Genomic DNA, 27,419 nt, shown 5'->3' with positions numbered 1-27,419 from the left:
CTGAGAGTGCAGCGTCGCCCTTTACTCAAAGCCTTCTCTCAACACTTCACAGCTTATCACAACCAACCGTTGCGGCTTCTGCAAACTCAAGCAAAAATCCAGCACGATTTTTGTTTTTTCGAGAAACATTATACAGGGATAGTGAAAACATGTGGCTGATGAAAAAAAAAAGCAGAAAATCCCTGCACATCCTTAGCATAATCCAAACAGCTCCTGTAAGCACATCCTAGGAACCTCAGCTCTCAAAACACAGCTATGGCCTTGCAGCATGATCTGTGTGAGAGGACGCTCATACAACCTCACCCGAGCATAAAGCTCTGCTGTTGTGGATGTAGTTGTGGGCCAGAGCCTGTCTCTGATGTCTCAGGTCACTAAAGGGACACCATCAGTGTGAAACCAGGCCAACAATAACAGAATTCTAAAGTAATTTGAAATGCTACTAGTTCCCCAAACACAGCTGAGCAATGCCTTTGTTATCACATGTTCCTGTATTTTAAAAAACTTTCCAAAAATCCTTCTGAATAGCATGATACAAAAGGAGAAGTACATACACAAAGGGAAGACTAACGCAGGCCTGAAGCTCAGTGTTGTAGTGACTCCATTTTGGACTGGAGAACTTCATGGAATGAAAAGCCTCAACTGAAGAGCTACACTGTCAATCTGCAACAACAGGGGCCCATGTTTTCGGAAGAGACAACTACATAATGACAAAAAACAGTAAGTACTTGTTTGCAAATACTCAGCATTTCTTCGGCATTGTACTTAACTGCTTGCCTGTCAGTTTGTTATTCAAATACAAAAAGTACTTCAAATATCAGATTTCAAAATGTCTAGGTGTCTGAATATTACGCTTATGAATCTAAACGGAAGCAACATTCTGGGCCCAGAGTATCAGATTATACTCTTACGATCTGAAAAACAGTTTAACTACACATTTATAAATTACTCATTTCTGAGAGACAGACCTTTACCTACAATCTTCTGCTGTCAGTTAATGAACAGAAGTACATAATTGTTCTGTACTTCATAAGACAAAAAAAGCAATAGTAGGAGATGCAAGATAACTATTGCAATAATGCATGCTAAATGAACATACTTAACATCCTTAGAAATTTGTTTTCTTAAAATAACAGTTCTTCATATATTAGAATCAACAAACACTGCTAATAGAACAGTAATGCTTGCACAGTCTCAGGAGGTTTAAAAAAAAAAAAAGCATTATAAAAACAGTTATCATAAAACATGGGTAATGAACAAAATCAGGTTTCCTAAAATTTAAAGACTGCTGTAAAAAGGTAATATTTGATAACACAGATTGGTAACAGTATTGAAAAAATCCAAATGAATACTTAATAAACATAGGCAATATTTTGTTTAACAACTTTTAGTCACTAATAAATGCCTCTATCTTCAAAAATTTGAATTGAATTTGCAGATCTCATTTTTATTTCTGAAAAAAACAGTGAGCCTTTGATCAAAATGTAAATGGTGGTGTTTGGCTGCTGACCAGGCTCAAACCATGACAGGCCCAATGGCATTGAAATCATGGCAAAGGGAAGTGTCCAGTTCAGCAGAGGAATTTGGGCTCCATCCCACACAGCTCCATAAAAGTAGGGTTTGGAGGAGGCTGCATGTGCAGTCTGTTTGATTTCCAAAATCACTCCTCTTGAGTGATTTCTCTACCACATCTTTTGACTCTAACAGCATCATGAAAAGTCCATCTCTATACTTAAAATGTAAGAGTTAACAGGACATTGTAATAATTAGTAAATAATTTTCATTTCTATTGTTTCTTATTCCCTTGGGGGGAAAATATGTCAGCAGCTTTAGCTTTGCCTGAAGTACAGTTACATTCTCAACACGTAGCAGAGATACTGACAATAGGCAGAAGACTGCAGGTATGTGTATACACACAAGTTATATAAATTAATATTTACTTCAATTACAAGTTGACTCATTGAATGATTGAAGCTTCAGTAGTGGAATTGATAAGCAGTAGATTATCCAAAGCTAGGTTATACCATATACCTGTATGAATGAAAAAGAATCTGTCAAAGTTTAATATGTTTGAACTTGCAAATATCTTTCTCCTTTAGGGTGAGCACCCAGTCCTGTTACCCAAAGGCAAATTTTCCTATTAACAAAAATTGATCTGTACCTAGAGGTTATTAGGTTTCTGCCAAGTTAGCTCCTTCAGTGGGTTTCTCAAAGGGTCAACGGGATGCCCTTGCAAAGGAAAGAACAGGAAAGAATGGCAAAAGGTGGAATGAGAAGAAAGAGGACCAGTACCCTTGGCCAAGGTGCCCTGAAGTTCAACCTTCCTACACGGCACAGGGAGAGCTCTTCCTCAGGCACAAGAGCACGAGTGCAAGCAGCATCAGGGTCGACTTCTTCATCCCTAGCTTCTAGATTTTCAAATTTGTTTACAGTTTATCTAAAACCCCCCCAAATTAATTTTGTTTCAAATGTTGCTATATGATTCTGTTCATATCCAAAACACTCAAATACCCAGCAAAAAAACACAAGATTAACAGAACAGAGTAAGTCTGTTTCTATACAGGTTCAAAATGCATATATGCCCTTGCTTACAATCACTGACCGAATGCAGTTAGATGTATAGGAGTTATCAAATACATTTTTTATTTTTTTGAGAGAGAAACAGCAGCAGCAAAGACAAAAAGCAAAAGAGCTGTCTACTCAAAGCTGACTTCCTGAAGGCTAAATACCTGCTTGCTGGCAGCCATGGTTTCAAAATCTAAAATCCACTTCATATCAGATGTTTCCCTGATTTACCCTATTTCAGTACTGATGACCCATGTAATTTTGATACGTAATAGCTTTCTTTAAACCTGAGCTCCCTCAAAAATTATTACTTAGGAAGCCCAACTTTTATTAAAGAAAATGTTGATATGTGGCTTGGAATAGAAAAGCTTGAAAATATAACGCAAGTGCAGAGAACTCAAAATCCAGAGTGCAAACAAAAAAAGCACATGAGCAAAAAAGACCCAGAACAAAACAAACTCATGGTTTTATAGGGCTTCAGTCTATCAACAGAATGAAAGAGTTTGTCAGCGTTTTCCAAGGCAAACATCGCCTGTCACAAGACATTAGAGCAACCACCAGCCATTCCATAATGCCACCCAGTAACTTCTTTTCCTCTTTGGGAGTTTATACCTTTTCTAGAGCACAGAAACAATTTTTTTCAGCTTGAATGATCCCTGCACTAGGTTATTCAAAAGACGTATGTTAAATAGCAGCCAAACTTGAACAAACCTCAGCTAATACTGTATTGTGCAACACTTTTTTGTGAGTTTACATATTTTTTTCAGAAAAAACACAGTGCTTCAAACTGTATCAGTAGAAAGGCAGCTAATGCTTCCCAGACCCAACCACTACATGTACCACACTGAATTGCTGTGGCTGACTAAGCCCATTACAAATTTAAAGCCTCGCTTTAAAAGAGGAAAGAGGTAAGACTGCATGGTTAATCCTGAAGTGCTTTATAAATGCTGTTGAAATAGTAAACCCATTTTATGGATGAAGTACAGATGTTAGCTGTGTAGTATGACATAAAAAGCCATCTTTTGTATGAGAGTTGGGAATTGAAATCAAGTCATCTAAGCTGGTAGGCTTTTGCCCAGTTGCAATGTCTTCATTTTATAAGATCCCTTTTTCATGATTACTCACCTCTTGTGCAAACGACTCTGCTTTCTTTCGCAGGTTCTTTTCCAGTTCAAAGTTTACATGAAGCTCTTCATATTCCTCTACTGCCAGCACAGATACTGTTTATAAGAAAAAACAAGATCAGAAGTAAAAGTGGAATGGATCAAAATAAGATGAAAGTACTGTTTGATCTACAAAGATAAGCTGTTATTCCCCAGCACCATGGGATCCTTGAATGAAGGTATAACTTAATGTTTCCATATACAGTCCCCTTTGCAATATTTGTCCTGTTTGCTCTAAACCACACTATATATAGATGCACAATTACTGATCTTCTGAATAGAGTAATACTCCTCCCTCTCAGACAAAAACTCCAGTAACACATGTAGCACAGACTGTATTTCGCCTCTTTGGGTGTGAGCACTCAAAGCCTCAAGCCAGCCTTGCTGAATCTATCAAAGATTACTATGTTATTGTGGATGCACCTGTATTTGCCTGCCTAGTTTGAGTGAGGTTTGACAGGTCCCTTTACAAGAGAGATTTAAAAGAGCCTCAAGAATAAAGCAGTGCAGTTTTACATTCCTGTATTTCAACTGTGCTCACAAAAGCAAGGCTCGTACAGATGGCTAAACTAACCATGGCGCATGATTCCCCAAACCATTCTGAACAGGCCTCAATCCAGGACAGCAAGCATCTGTGTGAAAGCAGAAGCCCAGGCCATTCCCTCCACTGCATGAGAAATGTTTCTAAATTCCTGGGGGATATCTTAAGAGCTTTTTATTTTTCCTCTCCAAGTAAGCAATTAAAACGCAACTGCAGAGGAACAACTTGAAGATAAATCAGAATAACTGGGAATATGGCCGAAGCCCTCCAGAATGTATTGTCAAGTTGCTGTTGAACAAATAATTAAGTGCCTTTGGAAGGTAAAACAAGTAATGCATCAAGACAGGCAGGCATTAGAGGCAAGACCCATTGTCTTCCACCTCAGGAAAATGTGAAACAGCCAAGGAGACTTTTAGCCAAACAATTTTTAATTTTACAAAGCTAAATCAGCAACACAAGAAAAGGGCACAGGAATCCAAGGCACTAAAATCTTTACCCTCCCCTCTGAACTACTTCTGGGTGAGCTATTTCTCATGTGGAAGCACTCAATTCATTAAGCAAATGCTTTCCTTCTCTGACCTCTATCTCTTTTTAGACTTTCACTGCCCTGGTTTTACCTCTCATCTCTTTCCAGGAAAAGAAAGTCCCTGCTTTCCTTCCTTAACTTGGAAATCCTATGTATCTCATTGCTAGCACTCCTGTCTTTTTCTCCTCATCCTGTGAACATATAAGTGCTCCCAAGTCTTTAGATATTCAAAATTATTAGCTATGTCCCAGCTAAAAGGAAGGCAACGTAATGACAGGAAAACAGGAGATGATTCAAACTCCATCTCTGAAGGACTGCCTTCCTGTCCAAGCTTGCCACTTGTGCCACAGAACAAAAATTTTCCTATTCTCAGATTCAACCTGCTATTTACACTGCCACATTTTCCTGGAGTAGAGACACTCTAGAATAGTCCATGTATTTATGCAGTGCCTGCAACAATAAGCCTGAGTCTCAGATCTGGACCACAGTCACTGTTCTGTAATCTACCATTTGTACTACAACATAAAATATCTGAAGCTTCTGCAAAGGATGTAGCAAACTGTTAAGCGAACCTGCTGAGACTACACACCTCTGTTACATTTCTCCAACAGTTTTTGTTGCTTATTAACTTCTGTTGTCAAAACAGCCTTTTCTTCTTTCACTTTATTCACCTAGAGAAGTGTAAAGATCAAAACCAAGAGTATTTTAGTTAGTGGAATAAGGCATATAGCAGGACATAATGCAAGCAATAGTTTGCTTTCAGTAATTCTGTTTCTTAGGTTTGGCTTGATTTTAGGGTTTCCAGTGGGATGGAGAGCATTTTTACTGCAACTTACAGACCCCATAGCAGATGGCATTAAAAGGTTATGAACTAATCCTTCACACGGGGCTCCCATGGCCTATTCTCATGGCATGTTACCAGTCACAGCTGCAAATATAACATCCTTGGAACCTTTCAGGATGAAGCACCATAGCACCTGGTTGAAAAGTTACTAGTTTGCCCTTGACTGTTTGTATTTTAATATAGTCAGGCTGATGTTTTGCTTTTTTTCCTGGGCTCTGTTTATTGTCCAAGAGCTGTCAGCTGTGTCTTTGTGAATGCAAGTGTTGCACAGACAGGAAGAGCCACTAAATCCTGATTTGCATCAGTACATGGCTTTTCCAGTTTTCAAGCAGGAATGAAACTGCTGGCTCAAAAAGCCAATTTGTTGGTCTAATTACCATGACAGGGCACTGCCAATGGCTAAACTCAAGGATATGCTCAATGAAGTAGCACCAGTGATTAAACTGGACATTCTCCAGAATTATTTCTTGCACATCCACAGGTTTATGGAAATCAAAAAAAAACTGCAGGCTGCGATGGCTGAGAGGCTGTCAGGAAGTGGAGATGAGAGTTATAACACAGGCATTAGAACAGATCACGAAAAGTCATGTGCCAGCAAGAGGATCAGACTGGACTCTGACGTAGAAGGCCCCTTCTAGTGTATGCCCTAAGTGCTCTATCATATGGGCAGGCTGGCAGGACTTACGATTAGATAGTATTCAATTAACTTCACAACTGAACGTTTTTAGCAAAATTAGATACAAAAAGTACTGACTACACGCTAACGTGGTCTCGCCTTCCATGGTACAATACATACTTCTTCAATTACTTCTACAAGTTTGCACCTCAGGTTTTCCAGTTCAATGGCTAAGGTCTTCTTTTCCTCATGAACAGATATGATTTGATCTCGTAGCTCTACAGTTTGAGGAAGGAAATGAAAAATGTATTTTATTCTTGGAAGAAAATAACAAAGGAAATGTCATAGCAATGCAAGTACAATCAAGTATGAAACATCTTAACCATATACAAAGCACCAGCTGTATTCAAGGTACGTCCTCAATAATTTAGGAACTTCGCATAAGTGTCAAGTAACAGATCTATAACTGGGCCACAGTTTCAGATTTACTCTATTGAGGTAAGCTCCCTTGTTCAGTCCTGCTGTCTTTATTTGCATTCTGAATGATTCATTTCCTGCTATAATGGGGCCAATCCTGCCACCACAGAGTGTCCTCGGTCCTACTCAGGAGACTGTCACATCACAGAGACTCTGGTACGGAGGTAGCATAAAGCAATTTTTAATAGGCGTCCTTTCAAACAAATTAATGCACTTCAATTCTTTTTGGATCATGAGTTCTTGTCACAAGGGAAATAAACAAAACAACAGGCAGTTAATACTTGGGAGGTTTTCACTGAAGAAATTGTCCTGAACAGCTGCCAATTTATAGTCTTTGTAACATTATGTGAACAGAGTCAGAATATAACCTTTACTGATGGAAGAGCTAATGCTTGTAATTTTCTCCTCAGAATTTTTGTTCCTTAATTATTAAAATATGAAATAAATTAAATTCACAATGGAATAAACATTTGATTATAATCACTTCTTAACAGGAGATCAGTTTGCATACATAATATATCAAGGTTTAGGTTAACATTAAAACACCACAAAAATATAAATTTATTGATATATATTAGCTTTCAGTAAGTGCTCTCATTCCCCACCTGCTTCCAGTATTTCACAGCACTGCTGCTTGTTGAATACCAGCCACAAGTTGAGAAAATTGTTGTTAATCAAATGCAGATGACGATGACATGCTAGATGTAATTCTGTTTGGTCTCACATCTTGAAAATGTTGATTCTACCCCAGCCTGCCGCTCCCAATTCAGGAGCCTCAGATTTATTTTTCTCTCAATTAATGGCACACGCTTTCTACAGTAAATAAAAAGACCTGTTTTCCCAGAAGATTCTTGAACCAAATTGTCTGGTTTATGGATCTGTACTTTCCAGTGAAATTAATGGGGAAAAAAAGTCTCACTGAAATTTATGGTAACTGGATCAAATCAGGTCTTACAATACATATATCAACCTCATTATCCACAGAAGAAAGTATATCCATAAACCCAGATCTTTATAAATGTGTACAAGAAATGTTTCTTTTCAGATACAGGGTGTGCGCTAAACTGCTTGACCAACACAGTGGAGTTTTCAGTTCTTACTATATCCAAAAAGACAGCTAAAAAGAAAAAGAAAACCCAAAGCCTATAAATAAATTTCAGGTACAGCTCTGAGACCACTCTACACTTCCATTAGTTACCACAGCTTCACTGTCACCTTTCCCCAGTGTATGAGATATCTTCCTCTTTCTTGCTATCTGAGAGACAAAATTTTATCCCTTTAAAAAATAAGAGTGTGTTAATCAAAGTGTCTGAGACTGTGCTGCCTTATTTGTATATCCTTACAGATAAGTGGTGGGAGGGAAGGAATCATTCCAAGAAATATCCAGTATTTTGTTGAACAGTGAGAAGGCTAAAAGACTTCCAAGATCCACAACACAAAACACAAATGTTTAGAATCATAAACATGCATAGAACAGAAGATTTCACCTTGGGCAACACCACAAAGCATTAAGGGGAGTTTTGAAAACACTTCTTTCACTGCATATGGTCTTTCACTTAGCAGGTAATCCACAATGCAACTTCAGATTTCTCCCTAAAGACAAACACCATGCAGCTTGGCTTACGCTAGGGACACAGCCCCTAACACTGACTTTTGGTACATGTTATCAGATCACTCTGCTACCATACACACACACACTTCTCTCCCTGCACAGGGATGGAATATCTTCTCCTATAGCAAATGGGATGCCAATGCTTTTAAAAATACTCAGCACTTGTAAAAGTAAGGTCATTAACATTTAATAATAGGCCAGAGAAAGGAGCAGAAACCAGGAGTTCTAAATCCTTCACAAAATGCCACGTTTTGTTCTTTGATGAATTCTTCATCAAGACAGATGCATCAGAGCCTTTCTAAATTATTTCTCTAATTTGACCCTGCCACTCTCCTAACCACATTCTCCTCTGATCTGCAGCCAGTCTTTGCTATCTTTAAATGTATCCTTGACATCTTTCTCCAGTAAAAGACAGAAGAAACTCCTGAGTCTTATTTCCAATTCAGATAGGCTGCATGGTGTGGATCGCACCATCCTCTGCCTCTTTTCCTTCATCTATAGGATGGAAAACTGCTTATGATAGAAGGGTACTATGGGATTTTTTTTAAAAGCATTTTTACAACACTCATTCTATTTTCTCAGTGATATTTTGTACTACTTCATTGAGGCTGCTGCATTCAAACAGAAAACAATTAACAAGGTCAGGCTGAAAGTTCAAGAATGCTGTACGTCGACATCATTTGCTACTGTGACTTACTATCAGAAAAAAAATGAAAGCTTTTTTTAAAAAAAAGTGAACCACATAATCTCTCCCTCTGTCACCAAATGCAGAATGTGGGCATTCCCCTATTCTGGCTACCATGATATAACAACATACAGAAACATGACGACTTCATCAGTTAGACAAGAAAGGAAGGCAGATTTTGGATTATAGAAATACAAACTGCTTCTCAAAAAAGAACCAGAAATTTCTTAATAAAGCACAGATATCTCTTATCAGTGTATTTCCATGTTCCCAAGCTTTGCTGTTTTACCCAGTATAACAGTCCCTTTTTAAGCTGTTTGTTTGGTAAAAGCTCTGGAATATGAATGAAGTTTGTGCATACGAAGGTACACAATGGAAATAGAAATGGAGAATCCTGTCTTACAAACTTTAAAAGAGTGACATTGCAGTTGAAGCAACACCAAGATGACCTTATTCTTTTGCTTAATTTTTACTTTGTTAAGGATCTGAGGAAATATTTATCAACTCAGTAACACTGAACTCTCTTAGCTATATAGATCTCATCTTCCTATTGCATTGTAACTTTCTCTGCAGGCTGTATGTCCACCATAAACATTACACAGTATCACCACACAATTACCATGTTCTTAAAGTCTTTCCTGGATAACCTTTGATGACCACTCTCAGAAGCATGACTCGGAGCCAGATGGATCTCTGGTCCAAATCAATACTGCCATTCTTTAGACAATTTTTGCCTTGTATAGCAGTGTAGACTCAACAACAGTGCTCACCTTTCATTTGCTGCTGACAATGCACGGAACTGCATGATCCAGAGTTAGCTTCTGTATCCGTGGATGAATCATCTTCATCAATGTTAATCTCTTCAGTGATAATTTCTGGGCCCAGTTTTGCCATATAAAGCATACTAATTCTTTTCAAGGTCTTATTTTCTTTGTTCAGCTGAAAGTTGAGTAGCACAAACAGTCAAGAAGCTAGTTAGTCTGTCTTTAAACTGCCATGCAAGAAAAAAAAGTCAGCTGTATTTTTTTACTCCCTTATCATTAAAAGCCCTGTCAAACAAATAAGACAAAATAACATTAGATTAAATGCTCCATTCAGCATTAAAATGGTCTGAAGATGGGAAGCTTGTACACTTTCTCCTCTGAGGAGGCTTGAATTCAACACGATGCTTCATCCATTCCCTTTTTTCCTCTCTGGTACTTATTATTAATAAATACCCTGGGTAGGTTCAAATCAAATCAACTATCAAGCTTACGTAATGCCACATATTCTTTGTGATAGCTGCTTCAGCTCCTTACCCTTAAATGTGTACCAGCATCAACAGGAGCCCTAACTGAATGACATGAAGAAGGGCTTGTGCTCCTGAAAGCTCATCTGGTTTTGCCAGCTATATCAGTTGGTCAGCTAAAAACTCTTACCTCCTCCTATGCCCTTATTTTGCTTATAAACTACAAACACCAGAACTACCATAGTCCCACTTACGACAGAATTACCTCAAAATTCTTTTGAATTATTTTCAGTTCTCAGGAATTATTACTGTAAAGTCAACATATGTAAGATGACAGCCATATCATAAACCAATTCTTTATGAGCCAAACCACAAGTCAGAAACCAGTCTGGGCTGGATGCTTAAATGTGTGCCTGGTTGGTGGATGATACAGAAGAGGTCCTGTGTGGCATCTCCATCTTGATCAAGGCGCCAGGGAAAACTGAACAGGGATTGATGCAAATGATTCATTCTCACCATTTCTTTCACTGTTCTGCATCCAGACACCCTATGTCAGCAGCTCTCAGAAAGCTCAGCACAGTCTCAGAGGTGTTCAGGCATATGTTGAGGTGACTGCCTGCCTACAAGCCAAGCATTCCCTGTATGCAGCTCTAAGAATGAGGCTCCATTTTCTACTAATGACATAAAACATGTGGAAGTCAATATCTACCTTCAAATAAAGCATATACCGTACACTTAAGCTGATCCTGAATTTTTACCTAAGCAATCATCTTTGATCCCCCTCTCCTCGGCCTCCCAACTGCAGAGATTTACTCAATAACTTCTTCATCTCATTCCCAAAGAATGAAATGGAGCAAGTGGTGTAAGGAACCTTATTTAGTCCACTCACAGCAACCAACAAATCAGCTTTGGCAAAGCAGCCCCACTGGGTAGAGCTAGTCTTTGAACTGCCCCTGTACATGCATTATGGGAAAAGTGCAGAGAAGAAAAGTTGCATAAATATGTTCATTTTCTTACTTATATGCTGATTGTCTATCTTATGCATTCTAATATAGTGTCATTATGCAAACAATTAAGTAAATACCTCCAGAAAGTACATTGCTAATGCATCTAAATTAAAGTGATTTCTTGCTGGTGTGATTTTTACCATATCTAAGGATGTACTTTGGGCAGGGGATGGGGAGGGGAAAAAAAAAATAAAAAGGAAAAAAAAAGGCAGTCAGCATTGCTAATGAAATTTGGTTCAAAATTGCTGTAATCCATTTTCTGATGAAGTGGCTCAGATGCATTTTACACAACCAAAAATATATAACAGAGAGATAAAAACATTCTTTAATAATAATGCACTTCTGATGAGATGGAATATAGAAAATTACACACTTGCTAAATTCATCAGACTAGACGCAATCAACAGAGCAGTGGAGGTCACCTTTCCCCTGCCCTCGCTTTGCTTTCATAAACAATCACCTGAAATGTAATGCAGTGGTTGACTTTTTCCATTTGATTTAGACACTGAAATGCTCATTATTGTTTTATATCTCACACAGGACAGTTCTAAAACTTGTTTTCCATTTAACCTAAATGCATATAAAAACTAGATATCAAGATGCTGGTCCATGACTTACTGTTCCAAAATAGAAACTAAATTAAAATGGTTATTTTTTTATTTAAAGGCAGGAATTGTATTTTGCATCTCGCATACAGCTTACAGTTTTTGCCACTTCAAAACAATTTCACAGATCCACAAGATGATATAAAAACATATATGGGACATGCATACAATCTCAAGTTAAAAAAATTTTGGAAAAAAAAAAAAAAAATCAGATGAAACAGAATGACCATAATTCTTCTCACCTTAGAAGCTAAAGCCTCAGCACTTTCACGGCACGTCTTCTCAATTTCAAGATGGTTCTGAATACAGTTTACTTCCTCAATAACCATGTGAGAAACTAGGGGAAGAATTTAAAAATTAGTCAGTATTTTCCTGCATTTGACACATGCATCCCATGACCAGACACATTACATCTTTTTCTGTTAACTTTCTATGTAAGCATTTCAAATACAGGGAAGCACATACTTAGATAATGTCCATGGATAGGAACTGTTTTGAACACTGAATAGCTGGTTTGCTGCTTTAAGCAACTCTCTCAAGCCACGTCTGCAGCATTAGAGGGGGAACTGGAGAATTGAGCATTAGCTTACAGAAGCAGAAGGTGAGCAGGAGCCTACCTGATCATCATCATTCACCATCTTTAATCTTTATTTCATTAACACTTGGGGAATCAGTCAGACCATTAAGACTGCCCCTTCAGATTTCCATCATAATCCTCTTGAAAACTTGGTATAGATGATGTTTTCTGAAGATTGAAACCCTGATATTTTTAAACAGCAAGATTAACTCAGGGTGTCTTACAAAGATTATTTTCACCTTCCAGACTTCAGGTTTGTATGGTATTTTAAGTATCATTATACTTGCTAAACACACTGTACAAGAACAGCTGCAGGATGGACATTTAGCACAGGCCTGGGGCAAGTTTACTATGAAATGGAGAAAGGAGTTAAGTGACCAAAGCCTCCATATTTGCAGTGCCTCCTACAGCACATACTCCACTGAAGTCAAATCGTTAGCACAGCAGAGTTCTTTCTTCTGGCTCTGCCCCATCAGCTTCAAAGCTACCTGCAGCAGCTGGGATACACCCTGATGGATACAATCCTGATGGAAACTCAGCAATGCTTGCACTGCCCAATTTTTGACAACCTTAGCTGAACAACCCAAGTTCTGTATTACTATATGGCTGTAATGTTCCAACTGTTTCTTATTTGAAGTCTCCCTGTGCTTGAGCATGCCCTGAAATAAGCACTGTGGTCTCACACCCTGCCTCCACAGTCCTGTAGAGACTCAGACACCAGCATGCACACGTGGACACACAATCTTCTGTGAGACCAGGGCTGAGAGCGAGCTGTCTGACTGCATCTGAAATACACGGCTGTGCTACTGTATTTGACATCACAGCTGCAAGAGCAAGAGACACATCTGTCCTTTGCACTTAGAGGAACCCCATATATACAGAGAGTATACATCACTATGTTGAAGATACGCAATGTACTTAGTGACCAAAAAGTTATGGAACAAGTCTCATTTTGTAACGTAGGATAGCAATGTGAGTTAGAGGACATTTAAAAGCACAGATGCATTTTGGCTTGCAATTCCTCTCAACTTCCAGCAGTACATAGGCACTTAACAAGTGTCAAAAGTCATCTTCTAAATGACAAGCTTCAAGTCACAAAGAGGATCTGGAGCAAAGCAGGAAACCCAATAATGATTTCCCATTTCTCAGGCTAGCACCTTGTTCATTGACGCAACTACTCCTTGGCTCTTGGCACCCTTATTCAACCAAAGCAGCAGCCTGGACCCTAATTCTACAAGTCATTTCATGGTGCAGATTCTTTTTCAGCCCAGTGTTGGCATTTCAATGTGCAGAAAGGACTATTCACAACTGAACAATACTCTGGAGCAGGAACAAGGCTGGAAGAATATAGTGTAAATATGGAGGACTTTTTCTAGTATCTCATTTTCATGAAGGAATAGCTTTAAAAACTAATGATTTCCTACGACTGGGTAGAAAGTCCCACCCACTTGTGCTCTTCCAAGACTTTTGCCTAAATAGTGAAGTACTTAAATCCTCTTTGATATCCAGAGGTCATCTTAATTACTACAAAACAGGACTTTAGGATCAGAAAAAGCAGGCCATTAACAAGCATTATTTATGCAGCTTTACTGATAGTTAGTCGATATTAAATAATGTTTTAATTAATAACATAGGAAACCAGCAATACATTGAAGTTTGCTGTCAAATCAGTAGCCGCATGCAAGAAACAAGTTCTAAAGCAGCCAAAAAAAAAAAAAAAAAGCAGCACAAAGTATTGGAAAATCTTGGTCCAAAAACTATATTCACATGAAGTCCTTTAATAGCAGAGCAACCGCTCCTCTTTCTTTGGTCATCTTTTTATTTCCATTTTTTTTCAACTTTGGAGAAATTATCTGCTCCAATTGTGCCATGCTAGCTTCTATATTTAATTTGAGAGAGGAAAAGCTTTAGGTAGTACATGTCCATACCTCTTCTGGTTTTGTTCTGCCTAGCTCTGGGAATTTGGAGCAATTAAATGCTTTGGGCAGAATGAGGGAGCAGTGGAGATACAGAGCTGCTCCCATTTTACAGACAGGAATCTAATGGCCTCAAGCAATGCTAAAGTTAGGAAACAAGGATTGGGCTCACATGGCAGAACTAGACATTACTCTTGGTTCATTTAAACTTAATTAACCTGCAATTACGATTAACTGAGGGGAAAAAAATATTTCCAAATTAAATACAAAAATATATTATTTCCTAAGTCTGTCCAAAGTTCTTATTATGTCAATATTAAAATTCATAAAGCAGCACTAAGTGGCCTGAAACATCTCTAACCTTGACAGTTTTTTTCAGGCGTAATAATAATCCGCAGCAAATGCAGGCCAACCAAAAACCACTTAACTAATTAGTAGTTGCAGTCACCAAGAAAACATGAATCAACACTGTTATTACAAGTGGCACATTTGAGTGGCATCTAATTATGACTTGATGAGCACGATACTTGCATTATCAACATTACTACTGCATCCCATCAGGGACTAAAAGCCGCTGATGGCATTGACTGCGAGAAACTCCCACTCAATGGTACTGCAGCACCCAACAATCTCCTTGGCAGGGGCACCCTCACTAAATGACATGTTAAGCGTAATTACTGGTAGACATTGTAAATAAACAGGATTGGAAGTGAAAATTGTACCAAGTGCATAAGACACAATCTGACACATTGGAAGTGGCAGCCTTAATTGAGAGTTTCTTTGACTGCTCAAGATCATTTCAACTGCATTTCTCGGAGGACAGTGATTATAACTGTGGAGACAGACGGCATAATGGTATCAGCACTGCTGACAGAGCAGTGAATTAAATTGTATCTGCTGTTGTGTGAAAGCCTTGATGAGAGGTACAGATCCTTAGTGGTCTTATCATTATAACACAATGGTCATGTTGTCATCAACCTTGCTGGCTCCAATTGAAAAGAAATGATTGTGTGTTGAAGCTTTCCCCCCCACCACCACCTTCTATCTCTTGTGCTCAATAGAACCAATTTTCAGAGAGCTATGAAATCACGCAATAGGGCCTAAAATGCAGCTGCTTGGCATACAAACGGGGCCCCATTAAACTGGAATCACACACAATATGTGTTTATGCCAGGAGAACAAATAGAAGCTGAGTACAGGCCAAGTTTATTCACAGACACAAAGCCAATGTAGCTCTTCATCAATATAATTGCCTTTTATATTGTCGTTTAAATAATGGGCTCTATTATTGCCTTAAAATCCTAATATTCCTGGCATTTTATCACTATGTTTACAAGGTATGTCCTTTAAAAATGTGAAAGGAAGATAAAAGAAACCTATAAAATTTTACAACATCAAATATTACTTCAAATTTTAAGTCTTAACTACTTGACATTTTCTGCCACACTCTGGTATTCCTCATATCATAACAAAAACAGAACAGGCTGCAGTTTTTTCCAGAGGAATTAGACTTCTTAGACAACATACTTGCCTCATAGAACAGTTATCTAAGATCACTTAAGGCAGTAGATGATTCCTGTTGATTTTAGATTATTTTCCATAATTGTATCATATGAACAATTATAAAATAAAAGTGAGCAAATTCCTCTATTAACAATCACACAAAAGTATAGACCATGTGATTTCCTTCTCCTGCATTAACTTCATCCACATTTCTGATGCTTCGTTGTGCAGTTCACTGTACTGGCATAAACCAGACCACAATCCTATTGTAATTGTCTCTTCTAAGGAGCTATTCCACTAGGATACTTTCACTCCCATTAGATGTGCTTTGTTGCTTCCAGACACCATACAGTTTCAATAGAACCATTACCATAAAGTGTAAAACTGAATATTGACATTCTCACAGCCCCGACAAAACACAACTTGCTCTAAAAATTATTAAGAGACAGCAGTTCATCCTCAAAACCTTTATTGGTGTGTCTACGCTTAAAGTAATTTTACTCCTTCTTCATGAAAAAATTACATTATTATCAGCAATCTCAGCAATAGGGTCAAATCCCACTCAATCCAAGCATATATCATTCCAAAAGTCACTTGCAGAATCCAGCATTAGAGCCCCATTTGTACCACTGTATTTTCACAACTTTGCACCTTAAGAATAGCTACCTGTGTCAGAGCATATAAATGCTGTGACAGTAGTTAGTCTGACAATGGTCAAACTCTCACCAGATTACCTCTTTAAGGCTTTGAAGGAGAAACAGCAAATGGACCTGAATATCAGCTTTCTTAACACTGCTGTAGAGTATGCAGAACGATGTTCATAACTTTCTATATCAAAAAAAATCCCACTAACATTATCAGCTTACTTTTCTGAAACTCCTCCAGTTTTTTGACAGCCTCATCTCGTTCCTGCTTGATTTTGTCACACTGTAGGAAAAGAGAAAATTGACATGAAACACTGATCCCAGTTATTTAATTACCAGTCAGTCATAACATGCAAAATCAACAAAGATCAATTACCAGCACAATAATCTACAGAAATCTATCAAAGCATCATTCTTTTAACTCTCAGTCATGTAATATCCATGGAAACTATGCATAAAGAATTCATTACTCAGTGTTTCTTAACCAACCTGGCAAATTTTACTTGATTTTGGGTTTCAATTCAGAGCTACTCTGAAAATACTTTAGAAGAGCCACATTATCCAAAACTGACATAAACAGTCATCCGTCTTCCACACAACAGTAAAAGCACTACTTTACATGTCAAAAATACGATTTAAGTCTAGGTTTTTTTAAACACAAATAGACTTGGAAAAAAGAGGCCTACATTTCTGTACCTGCCATGTGCAAGGAAAACCTCAAAGCCAATAAACAGGGACTTGCTGTTCAGTTCCAAAACATCATGAACAAAGCTTTGAGCCTGAAGATGGGAGGACACTCATTTTCATACTTTGAGGACTTCCCATCACTACACATATACTAATTTGGGGGTTAATGCTAATACTACACAGGGCTGCAATCACTGATCTTATGATGGAAAAGTTTCTTCAAAAAGAAAGAATAAAATAGTTGTTAAATAGACTTCTCTAAGAAAATCCCTTCTATAAGCAAACGAAAGAACTCAACGAAATGAGTAAAATTCACAAGAGAGACAGTCAGTAACTAACCACACTGCAAAAAACACATGACCTGGGGGGAAGTATGACTGGCACACAATGTGTCTTACACACACGGCACACCAGATATCCTTCCTCACATGTGGCTGTGTATGTTCACAGTAATAAATCAGTGTAAGACCATGAGTTAACTTCTGGAAGAGATCTGTGTGACTGAGCTTGCAGTGTAACTGCAATTCCGGGGATACTGGTCATTGGAACAGAACTGGGAAAAAACCCCTGAAATTATTTTCCTTGATTTTCAGTTTTTCCACATGAGGACCCACGTTGAGTTAGCTGGGAAAGGAGCCTGCTGTTAAGTAACAAGAAGGGAGAGAGCCTGATTCAAAGGCAGCCAAATTTAAGAGATCCCTTCTATCAGCTCTGGAGGACCTTGGATAAGGCCCAAGGAAGGATCTGCTCTTGGGCAAGGAGAGGATGCCGTTGGTGTCGCCTCGGGGACAGCCTCCACACAGGCTTTGGAAGCCGCTGCTAATGGCTATCTGTGAGAGCAAAAGGAGCTGCACTCTACAAACAATCTCTCTTCTTGTGGCACTGTGGTGATGGGCCAAGGGACAGCGGTTGAATACGGGGGACAGCTCAGTCACCAGGTGCTGTAAAGGTCTGTGAAACAAGGCAGAGCTGCAGAAGTCACAAGATGTGCAGAGCAAGCAGCAATGGATGAGGACTCACTGTTTCATCTCTCCCTGTTAATAAAGCAACTGTTTAGAGAATCTTGCACAGGAGAGGTGGGAAAGGGAAATCTCTGCATTAATCTTGCTGCCCTCCCTCCCCATTTCCTCAGCGAAAATTTATCTTACCTTACTGGCAGAAGTGGTCTAAGAACAGAAGGCAGTAAAAGACACAGAAAGAAAGTATTTCTGATTGTTCCTGCAGAGCACAGCTCTGCTGCAAAAGGGAAATCAGCGTGAGCTGCTTCCTCTTCGTATTTTACAAGAGAGACACTGTAACCACACTGGCATACCTCACCCACGGATTTTTCTGCATGCTGCAAGCTTTCAGCCCACTGCACATAAAGTGAGCAAATACTTTTAATGCTCAGTTCAAAAACCAGGAAGATCAGTGTTTTAAGGATCTGATCTGTTGCCTGTGGAAGTCATGACACTTTCCTACTGATTGGAAACCCTGATGCAGAAGATGCAGTACAATCCCTATCCCAATAGTAGGAAAAACTCCTTTTGAAACCCTCCAGCAACATGCTGTAAGGCATAACAGCTCTCCCTGTGCAGTGAAAGGGGAAGTTAAATGACCTATTCCACTTCACCCTGAGTGCTGTTTGTAGAGACACCTCCATTTGGACCACAGCAAGCTGACTATTCTGCTGATAGCTACGCACATTTCTCTGCACAATCAGGGTCTGTAGGTTTGGGTCTCTGCAGAGCAATTCCTGCTCCCAGTTGCAGCTTTCTGAATATTTTCGTTTCGCTGCTACTGTGCTTCAGAATGAAAAGGCAGGAATAAAAGGAGATCGGGAGATTGTTGCCCTTGCTGAAATGATCAGTGGAAAGCACTTTGCCTTTTGCCTTGCAATCAGACACGTGCAAGCAGACTTGTTACACATTGTACCAAAAAACCTAGTTTATATCCAATTTAGCTAAGAATTGGAAAAAGTTCAGATTGTCTTTAACTAGTTGTACTGTTTCAAACTGGAAAATTATGCAAACAAAATCTTCACATGAAGCAATTAAGTTTTCTAACAAAAATCACTGTCACCCCTTAAAAGAACTTGACCTTACCTTTAAAACAGGAAAGTTTAAAAATATCAAAGTTTAGAAGTGTTAGCTGCTCTCCAAAAGCTGCGCTGAAGCCTTCAAAATTCACAACCACCTCACCTTTCAAAAAAAAGCAATGAGGCGTATACAGTAGAATTGTTAATTGAAAAGAATATCACTAACCCTAAATTTTAAAAAGTAAACAGCGTAACACTACTGTAAAATCTTCTGTTCACTTTTCACGTTCAAGTGCATGCAACTGTTGAGTAGAAACAGTCTTCAAGTAACTCTCCCCTTGTCAGTTCTAACAGATAGCTCTATAGTCAAGAGTACTCTCAAATGGAAAAAAAAAAAAAAAAGATAACTCCTGGATTGCTGGTCATTTTTCAGTTTTTAACTTTATTTTGTCAAAAGTTCTAGCTTCTCTGCAGAGGCAAATAAGCATTTATACCATTGTACTTACTATATGTTTAATCTAGTATTTATAGCACCATTATCCCAACAAAAAAACAAAAGTAAAAGATAATATTCCCATTCCAGTCCTGAACTAGCTATAGGAGTCAACAATAATTTCTTAGCAATAAAAAGATATTACATCCGTATCTTTAGAAATGTCAGTTCAGTTTCCCAAATTCATTTTGTGAATAACTCCTTACAATTCTTCATCTTTACAGCAGCAAGTTCGGAAGTTTTGCTGATCTCACTCAATTTCAATATATGCCTTCTAGGTACAGAACATACAAGGCAATACTTTCATTTCCAGTATGGATAACTGATATGCTGACTACTTATAAATAAAATCATGTACATGTAAAAGATCAGTGCTCAAACCAAACCCTGCATATATAGCAAGGTGATGAGCAGCACATGAACTTGGCCTGTACTTGGATCTAGCACAATACCAGGATAGTACCACACCATCACAGGAACCTGACACTACATGACGTTGGGAAGTCGATTCACAGAACCACCTGGAAGCCTGTGGATACAGAGTCCCCGCATACCCGCTCCCACCATCCTCATGACTCTACCACTTTCCAGGGAGGCCTGAGTTTCTTGTCCATTCTCTTCTAACAGGCTTCTTTTTTTGCCAACTGTTTTGTACATAAGCTCCTATAGACTTCAATAAAGGGCCTTCAAAGGGCAAAAACAAGAAGGAGATTGTTCAGTCCAGATATTAAGATGCAAGAAGTTCATGTAGTAGCCATATTGTCAATTAAGCCATTGCTAAGCAACACAAGATACATTCTTTCCCATTTACACAGATTGTGAAATTTATGCAGATTTAATGCTTGTTCTAAAATTATGAGTCTGGTACAGTGCTCAAAAGTATCCTATGACATTTGTTATACTCTACTTAGAGAAAGAACGAGCATGTCACCAAGGCAGAAACCCTTCTCCATTCCCATTTGGTGACAAAACATATAATCCACTCTATACATGTGCTTTAACAGAGCAAACACCATGAATGACGTATCAGAGATACAGTATTACACCTACTGTTTTGGAAAGCTGTCTTGCTTTTTTTTTTTTTTTTCCCCTACTGGCAGCATGACAAAACACTGTCAAAACCAGTGTTCAGAGTCATTCCTCTCTGATTAGCAAGTAGTCAAATATTTATTCATGATCCTACTCTGAATACATCAGAACTGCATATTATTATCTACATCTGTGTGCAACTGAATGTTAGTTACCTATTTTTTCGGGACTGGTATGCATGTTTATTTGGCTACTTCAATTAAAAGGATGACCTAAGGAAGTAACCTGCCAGTGTCATTTTTGTTCCAGTTTTTGGAAGTATTTAAAAATACTAAGAAAAAAATGCCTGCACCAATTTTGTCAGACCCCACCAGAGGTCTCCAAATTGATAGTTTAGCAAGGCAATGAGGAGGAGACACTGTGGATCAAAGACCTTATATTTTGCTCCTGAATTATTATGGTTATTGGCATCCTTTTAAGCAGCAGTGCTTTGAACAAAGTAACGTACATAAACAACAATTTACTTTCTAAAACTTAAGAAAAAATATGGAACAAAGAGCTTAAAGTTTCAAAAATGAAAATTACATCTTAAGTTAGCTGTCCATTATCTACCAAGTTCCATGTTTCTAACATAAACTAGGTTCATTTCTCCTTGACACAGCTCATCTTTCAGAGCCATACAAGTGCAGTGGTGACTTATAAAAAATTTCACTGAGTGTGTCAAAAGCACATACATACAGACTGCTGTCTAACTCCTGTGTGATACTTTCCACAAATAGTCTGCAAGTCTTCTTCTAAAACAAATTAATTTTCTCTTCTCTTCCTCCTATCGACGCAATTATGTGACCACAATTGATACAGAGGAAGCCATTTGCTTACACTCATACTGACAGGGGCAGAAACTGGAACAGAAGTCACCCATAACTTCCCAGACCCACAGGTAGAGATAGCCCATGCTATACTTCCTCCAGTATCAGGTTTGATCCTGCAAAGCATAAATTCAATCACAAAGTTAGAGATGCTAACGAGCTTTCATGATTACCCAGCCCTGCAACAATACAAGGAATAGTTTCTTCCAGTATTGGCACTGTAAGCAAACACAACCATGAACTCTGTATCAGTAGATTCTTTTTCTTTGTAGAAGAAATGCAATTAGGGCCTCACGCTTAACCACTTGAGTCCAAGCACTTAAACAATTAAGCAGGACTGCTTACACAAGCATACCAATTTGCAGGATGGAGGTTCCTGGATAGATAATACTTGCGTAATGACTGAAAATCCCCCAACCCTGAGCACGTGTTTAACTAATATGCCCGACTGGGGGCGTAATCCCCATGTGCTCAGGGTTGGACCACTTTCAGTCGTTACACAAGTATTCTGAAAAACATCATACCAACTTTCAGAAGAAACACACAGGAGTGGTTAGAGATAAGCAGTTATAGCAAAGAAGTCTTGTGAGAGAGACGCAAGGAAGAAAGAAGATCAGAATGCGAGGAACAACCTCAGAACATCTCGTTTCATCTCAAATTGGCAACAAAATTTTTCATTGGAATTGCCTTTGAAGAAAAATATTTTCTAAATAAAGATGCAGCTCAAGAAAAGCCTCCTCATTCCGCTGCCCCCTTCCACCACCCCCCCAACCTAAACAAAGACGTGAAGAAACACCAAAGCTAACAGGACTTGTGTTCAGAACAAAGCTGAGGAGCCTGTTTTTCATGCAGTGGACAGTCCTGGTGTAGAACTCCTTACATGTGATGGAAGACAAGGATCAGCACAGGCTTCGGGGGGATGGGACAAATTAAAGAGAGCTGTGGAGTGGCAGAACACACTGAAATCACATGCAGCTGAGGAAGTCCCCAGCCTCCTACAAGTGGTTTGGAGACTAGAAGAGTATTCTGTAGAGGTGTTATACAGGCTCTTACACTCCTCCCTCTCTGTTACTGTCAGAGACAGGGTACTGGCTGGGCTAGATGGAATCTTGGTCTAACTGAGTTTCATTCCCCTTTTCTTCTGAGCACTAGGAGACGAACTTCCAGCCTTCTGAACAGCAAAAATAGGGCACAAATTTCCCAGGATATCTGAAGCCCTGGTGTAGGACAGCAGAACGGGAATGAAGCAGCAAGCACAGTTAAAAAGCCAAGGAGGTCAGTGGGTAGGCAGGAATGAAGCACAGAATGCTGAGACCAGTGGAAATACAGTCATTGCTGAAGAATAATATGAAGATAAGCTTCAAGTTTTCTTTAATAATAAGTAAGTAGTTAAGGACAAGGTCTTCCCAATACAGCCTTGAATTGCAACATAACAACTGGATTAAAAGTGACCCTTCAGAAAATACTTCACAAAAAGCTAAATTAAACCTACATGTCTTGACAGCTAACACGGATTTGAAAACTAACATGTTTCTTGCACCTTCAGCTCACTAGTACTGCAGAAAGGAGATTTTTTTTTCTGTTTATGATACAGTGTAGCACTGACTCCTCTGCCTTCCTCACTATCTAGAACTGATAAGAGGCTTTTACTGGCCACAGTTTCTTTTGGCAGATATCTGCTAAAAATCTGTTGCACATTGACATGGATTTATGCAACACAACGCTGCCATCAAATCCCCGAGTTCTCTGTTCCCATTGGCTTCTTTGCAGAAAGCAGCTGTGTTGAATGAACAAAAGTCCTGGGTGAAAAGTGATACCTTACCGAATGTGCTTAATTTTACTACTAGAAAGACAGTTCATCATAATTACAATGAACAATCTAGAAAGCTGTCATTATTTCTTGCTTCAATACCTCTGACCATTAAAAAATAAAGCCTGCAGTAACGCATGAAGTTCAGCCCATACATTCAAAACTTCTTTTCAAATCGGACAGGCATATAGATTTCACAGAAAGATGTATGATATGCTGTGAATCCATTTTCGGCTTCAGTTCCATGCCAGCTGAAATAAGACATTTTGCTCTCGTATTAAAAATTGGGTTGGTTTGGTTGTTTGTTTACGGTTTATTTTGTTTGGTTTTTTTTTTTTTTGGGGGGGGTGGGGGCAGGAAAGAAGGCGCACAAGACATTAAATACCTTCAGAAACCATATTCCTACATTCTGAATTTTCAGAAGGGTTGGGTGAGGGGAGTTGTTCCATTTTCTTTTCAGTAAGTTCCACTGTGCAAATCAGGTGGTCACAAAACAAGGTTTAGATCCAAGCGAAATAAGTTTTCCTAAGAATATCTAAACACTGGAGTTGGTCATACTGTAACCACAGGCAAACTGGCTATAGCACCAATCATTTTAAAAAAGTAAAAAAAGAGAGAGAGAGAGAAACTTTTCTGGAGTGGGACAGCTAGAATAGCTGCTGGGAGTTGCATTCATTGCTCCTTCATACATACAGGTACAAGTAATACTTATTACTTGTAAGTAATCAGCTGAGCTCATAAAAGCAAACAGCCTGCCATAGCCAATAAGGTATTCCAATATTTAGCATTTTAGTATTAAATAAATAAACAGTAGATACAAACCTCTTCTTTCGTTTTCTTATTTTCTGCTCTAAGCTCTTCATATTCGCCAATAGCTATACAAGAAAAAAAAAAAAAAAGAAAAAAGTTAATATTGCAGCACCTCCTTTACCCAAATTAGCTCTCCATTTCATCCATTTTAAAGCTCTTCTGGCTACCTACAAGGACTTCTTAAATAACACGGGTCAAACTTCATTAATAGCCTAGGGATGAACTGGATATCCTTCTAGAATTGAAGTAATTGGAAAGCATCTGAAAAAGATGGTGGCTCCCAAAACAATCAATGTTTGGTCAATGGAGAGTTAAACAATCTTATTGATTGAGTTCAAAAATTACAAGGTGAATGTATTGGCTTGCAGTCACCATTATAAACCCACACTGGCTCAGGTTACAGATTAATGCTAGAAAGCATGGTTAATGCAATACTGTTACACATATGTACCTTCCGAGTAGCTGAGCACCGTTGTTTGTCTGTTTGCATTTTCGGTTTGTTGTGGTTTAGGCCTGATTGGCAGCCAACCACAATGCAGCAGCTCTCTCTCCCTTCCCCTCCAGCAATGAGAAGGGACAGAGAGCCAGGCTTGGGGTTCGAGATAGGACTGGGATGGGGAAAAATCCCCCTTTTATGATCACAAGCAAAAGGCAGACTCGTTAGGGGAAGAAAAAAAGAACATACATTTATTACAGACACTAACAACACATAACAGAGTAGGACAGTGAGAAGCATTGCCACGTCTTGAGAACACCTTCCCCCCACCCCTCCCTTCTTCCCGGGCTCAGCTCTGCTCCCGATATCTCTACCTCCTCCCCCAGTGGCGCAGGGGCAGGGAATGGGGGGTGCAGGCAGTGCCACCACTTTCTTCATGTTCGGTGAGGGGAGTGTCCAAAACTTGTTCCTCCTGCTCCATCGTGGTCCCCCTCTCACAGGAGACAGTCCTCCACAAACTTTCTCCGACTTGAATTCCTCCCATGGGCCGCAGCGTTCCCCACACTGCTCCGTCATGGGTCACTAACTTCCTCCGACTGGATTCCCTCCCACGGCTGCAGCCCTTCCCGAGCTGCTCCGGCGTGGGACTCCCCCGCATGCTGCAATCCTCCCAGCGCTGAATTACAGCAGCGGGGCTACCTTTTCCCATGAGACCCCGGCCTTCTTCAGGCACAGAACCTTAATCATCTAAGCAGGAGCCACAGGCCATAAATCAATGTCTGCTCCACCGTAGATCTTCATGGGTGGCGGAGGGGGCCGCCCTGCCGTCTCCCCACAGGATACAGGGGGGTCTCTGCTCCGGCACACCTCCCCCCTCCTTTCTTCCTCCGTTCCTCCACTGACCTTGGTGTTCATGCAGCTGCAGCAACTCCTCCTCACAAGCCCCACTGCTCCTCACCACGTCCCTTCTTAAATACGTTATCGCAGAGGCGCAGCCGATTGGCTCAATTTCCCAAACAGAAGTGGAGCTGACGTGGAGCTGGGGGAGCTTCGAGAAGCTTCTCACAGGAGGCTGCCCCGATAGCCCCCTCCCCTGCCACCAAAAAACTCCACCACTCACTCAACCCAGGACAAGGTTCTATGAGAGATTTTTTATTTGAACTCCACAGTGGAGACATGACAAGATTGTATGATTTACCTAAGATCACACAGAACTCAGCTGTAGGGATCAGCAAGGAAGGGATCAACCTCGAGGATGCTGGAGGTGTGCTGTTTCAAAGCAATAAATAATATGCAGAAGCAATCGATCAGCTTCCAATTGAGCTTTTAGTTTACAGTGTATTTTTGTGTGCCCTTCTTAAACCTTTTATTTTACTACCTTAGAGACATGCCACCGTTGCCAAAACTTCCCAACTCTACTGTTCTTTCAGTGTGTCCCAAGTGGGCTGTTTGGCCTTCGAGATCATAGAAATGTTACTGTCAGTAGAAAGAAGCTGAATACACCTCCAAACCTTAGAGAAACAAACCTTGCTAGAAAGAAGCACTGTTCAGTCTTCAAGACGCATACTGTGAGAGTAAAATGAGAGGGCTGTTGACATCACTATGCATCATATTCCAGCCCCTCAGTATTGCCTCATTTTTTTTCTTGTACTTAAGAGAAGCTACACTAGCACACAGGTTCTATTTCAAGCCAACTTAATTAAAACTGGAAAAAAGGTATGAACATACAGTTTTTGACTGATGATAGCAGAGATATTGGAGCTTAAAATGAAACTTAACATGTCTTACACCCTACATCTGAAGACATGAGCATGTAGAGTCTGGTAGATTAGCCACCTGAAAACCTACTACACCTTTCTAGCTTTAGACAGTTAAACTTTTTCAAACAAGAAGCTCTTAAAAATTAAGTTACACTTTACACTGTTGTGATAACCCTCTTCTCCCCCATCCGCAGCATTCCAAAATCTGTTGAAATAAAACCAATTCAACTCACTCCTGAAAGCTAGGTCCACAGCATCACTGTTCTGCTTGCCTTTGGCATACCTATTACTCTCAGCTACAGCACAGAAGTACCTCAGATGTAAAAAATCTCAAATTATCCTAATTCCTCTTTTCTCCAAGATCACTTCATTTTAGAGATGCAGGACTGAGGTACATGAAGTCTGAGATACAGACTGCAGCATTGGCTCCTGGTCTAGTAATTCAAAACACAGGACTATGCTCCTTGTGTGCCCTGACCAGCAGAGGGGAAATGGCAAAGCCCTGCTGATTATATTAACTAGAAAGGGGAATGGAGGAACACTAGAAAACTCTTAGCCAGAATTTCAGCTCTGTTGTGACCTGCATGTGTTGAAAAATTTCCAGGGCTCTCAAAGGAAAAAAAAAAAAGTTAAATAAAGCCACTGAAAACAAAGTCACAGTCCACATACAAACTCACAGGAAATCTGATAATTTAAATAGATGAAAAAAATCCTCACTCCTGCTCATCCAAGTAGAAAGGTATCTCTAAAGAGTGGAAGGAACAAAACTGGGTTTCTTACAAATGTGTCCTGCTTTCCTGCACCAGTAAAACCAAAGTCTCTCATCCATCCCTGTACTTTGTCCTCACTTCTTCTTACCTACCCCTGTTACCTCTACCCACATCCCATACTCAGGAAGCGGAAAAAAAACAACATGTAGATGAACAGGGAAGAAATTGCCCTGATGCTGTTGCTAAGAAAGAGCACCTGAAGTGAAACAACTTATTTCCTAAACAGGAACAC

At 39.4% G+C, this 27,419-nt stretch overlaps 1 protein-coding gene across 2 annotated transcripts in view; it reads right to left on the bottom strand.

Moving 5' to 3' along the window:
• The window catches only part of SHTN1 (shootin 1), a 67,574-nt gene that overhangs the window by 32,130 nt on the left and 8,025 nt on the right, over nucleotides 1–27,419 (bottom strand). For both annotated transcript variants that reach the window (XM_042791865.1, XM_042791856.1), the window contains exons 2-8: nucleotides 24,234–24,286; nucleotides 16,729–16,789; nucleotides 12,109–12,203; nucleotides 9,797–9,965; nucleotides 6,433–6,530; nucleotides 5,382–5,463; nucleotides 3,688–3,782 (exon numbers count right to left, since the gene is read on the bottom strand). In XM_042791865.1, the coding sequence (XP_042647799.1) occupies nucleotides 3,688–3,782; nucleotides 5,382–5,463; nucleotides 6,433–6,530; nucleotides 9,797–9,965; nucleotides 12,109–12,203; nucleotides 16,729–16,789; nucleotides 24,234–24,286 (653 nt within the window). The remainder of the gene's footprint in view (nucleotides 1–3,687; nucleotides 3,783–5,381; nucleotides 5,464–6,432; nucleotides 6,531–9,796; nucleotides 9,966–12,108; nucleotides 12,204–16,728; nucleotides 16,790–24,233; nucleotides 24,287–27,419) is intronic.

This window comes from Tyto alba, unplaced genomic scaffold (genome assembly GCF_018691265.1).
Source record: "Tyto alba isolate M040663 unplaced genomic scaffold, T.alba_DEE_v4.0 Super-Scaffold_1, whole genome shotgun sequence".
NCBI lineage: Eukaryota > Metazoa > Chordata > Aves > Strigiformes > Tytonidae > Tyto > Tyto alba.
This window is presented reverse-complemented; position numbering and strand designations above follow the sequence as displayed.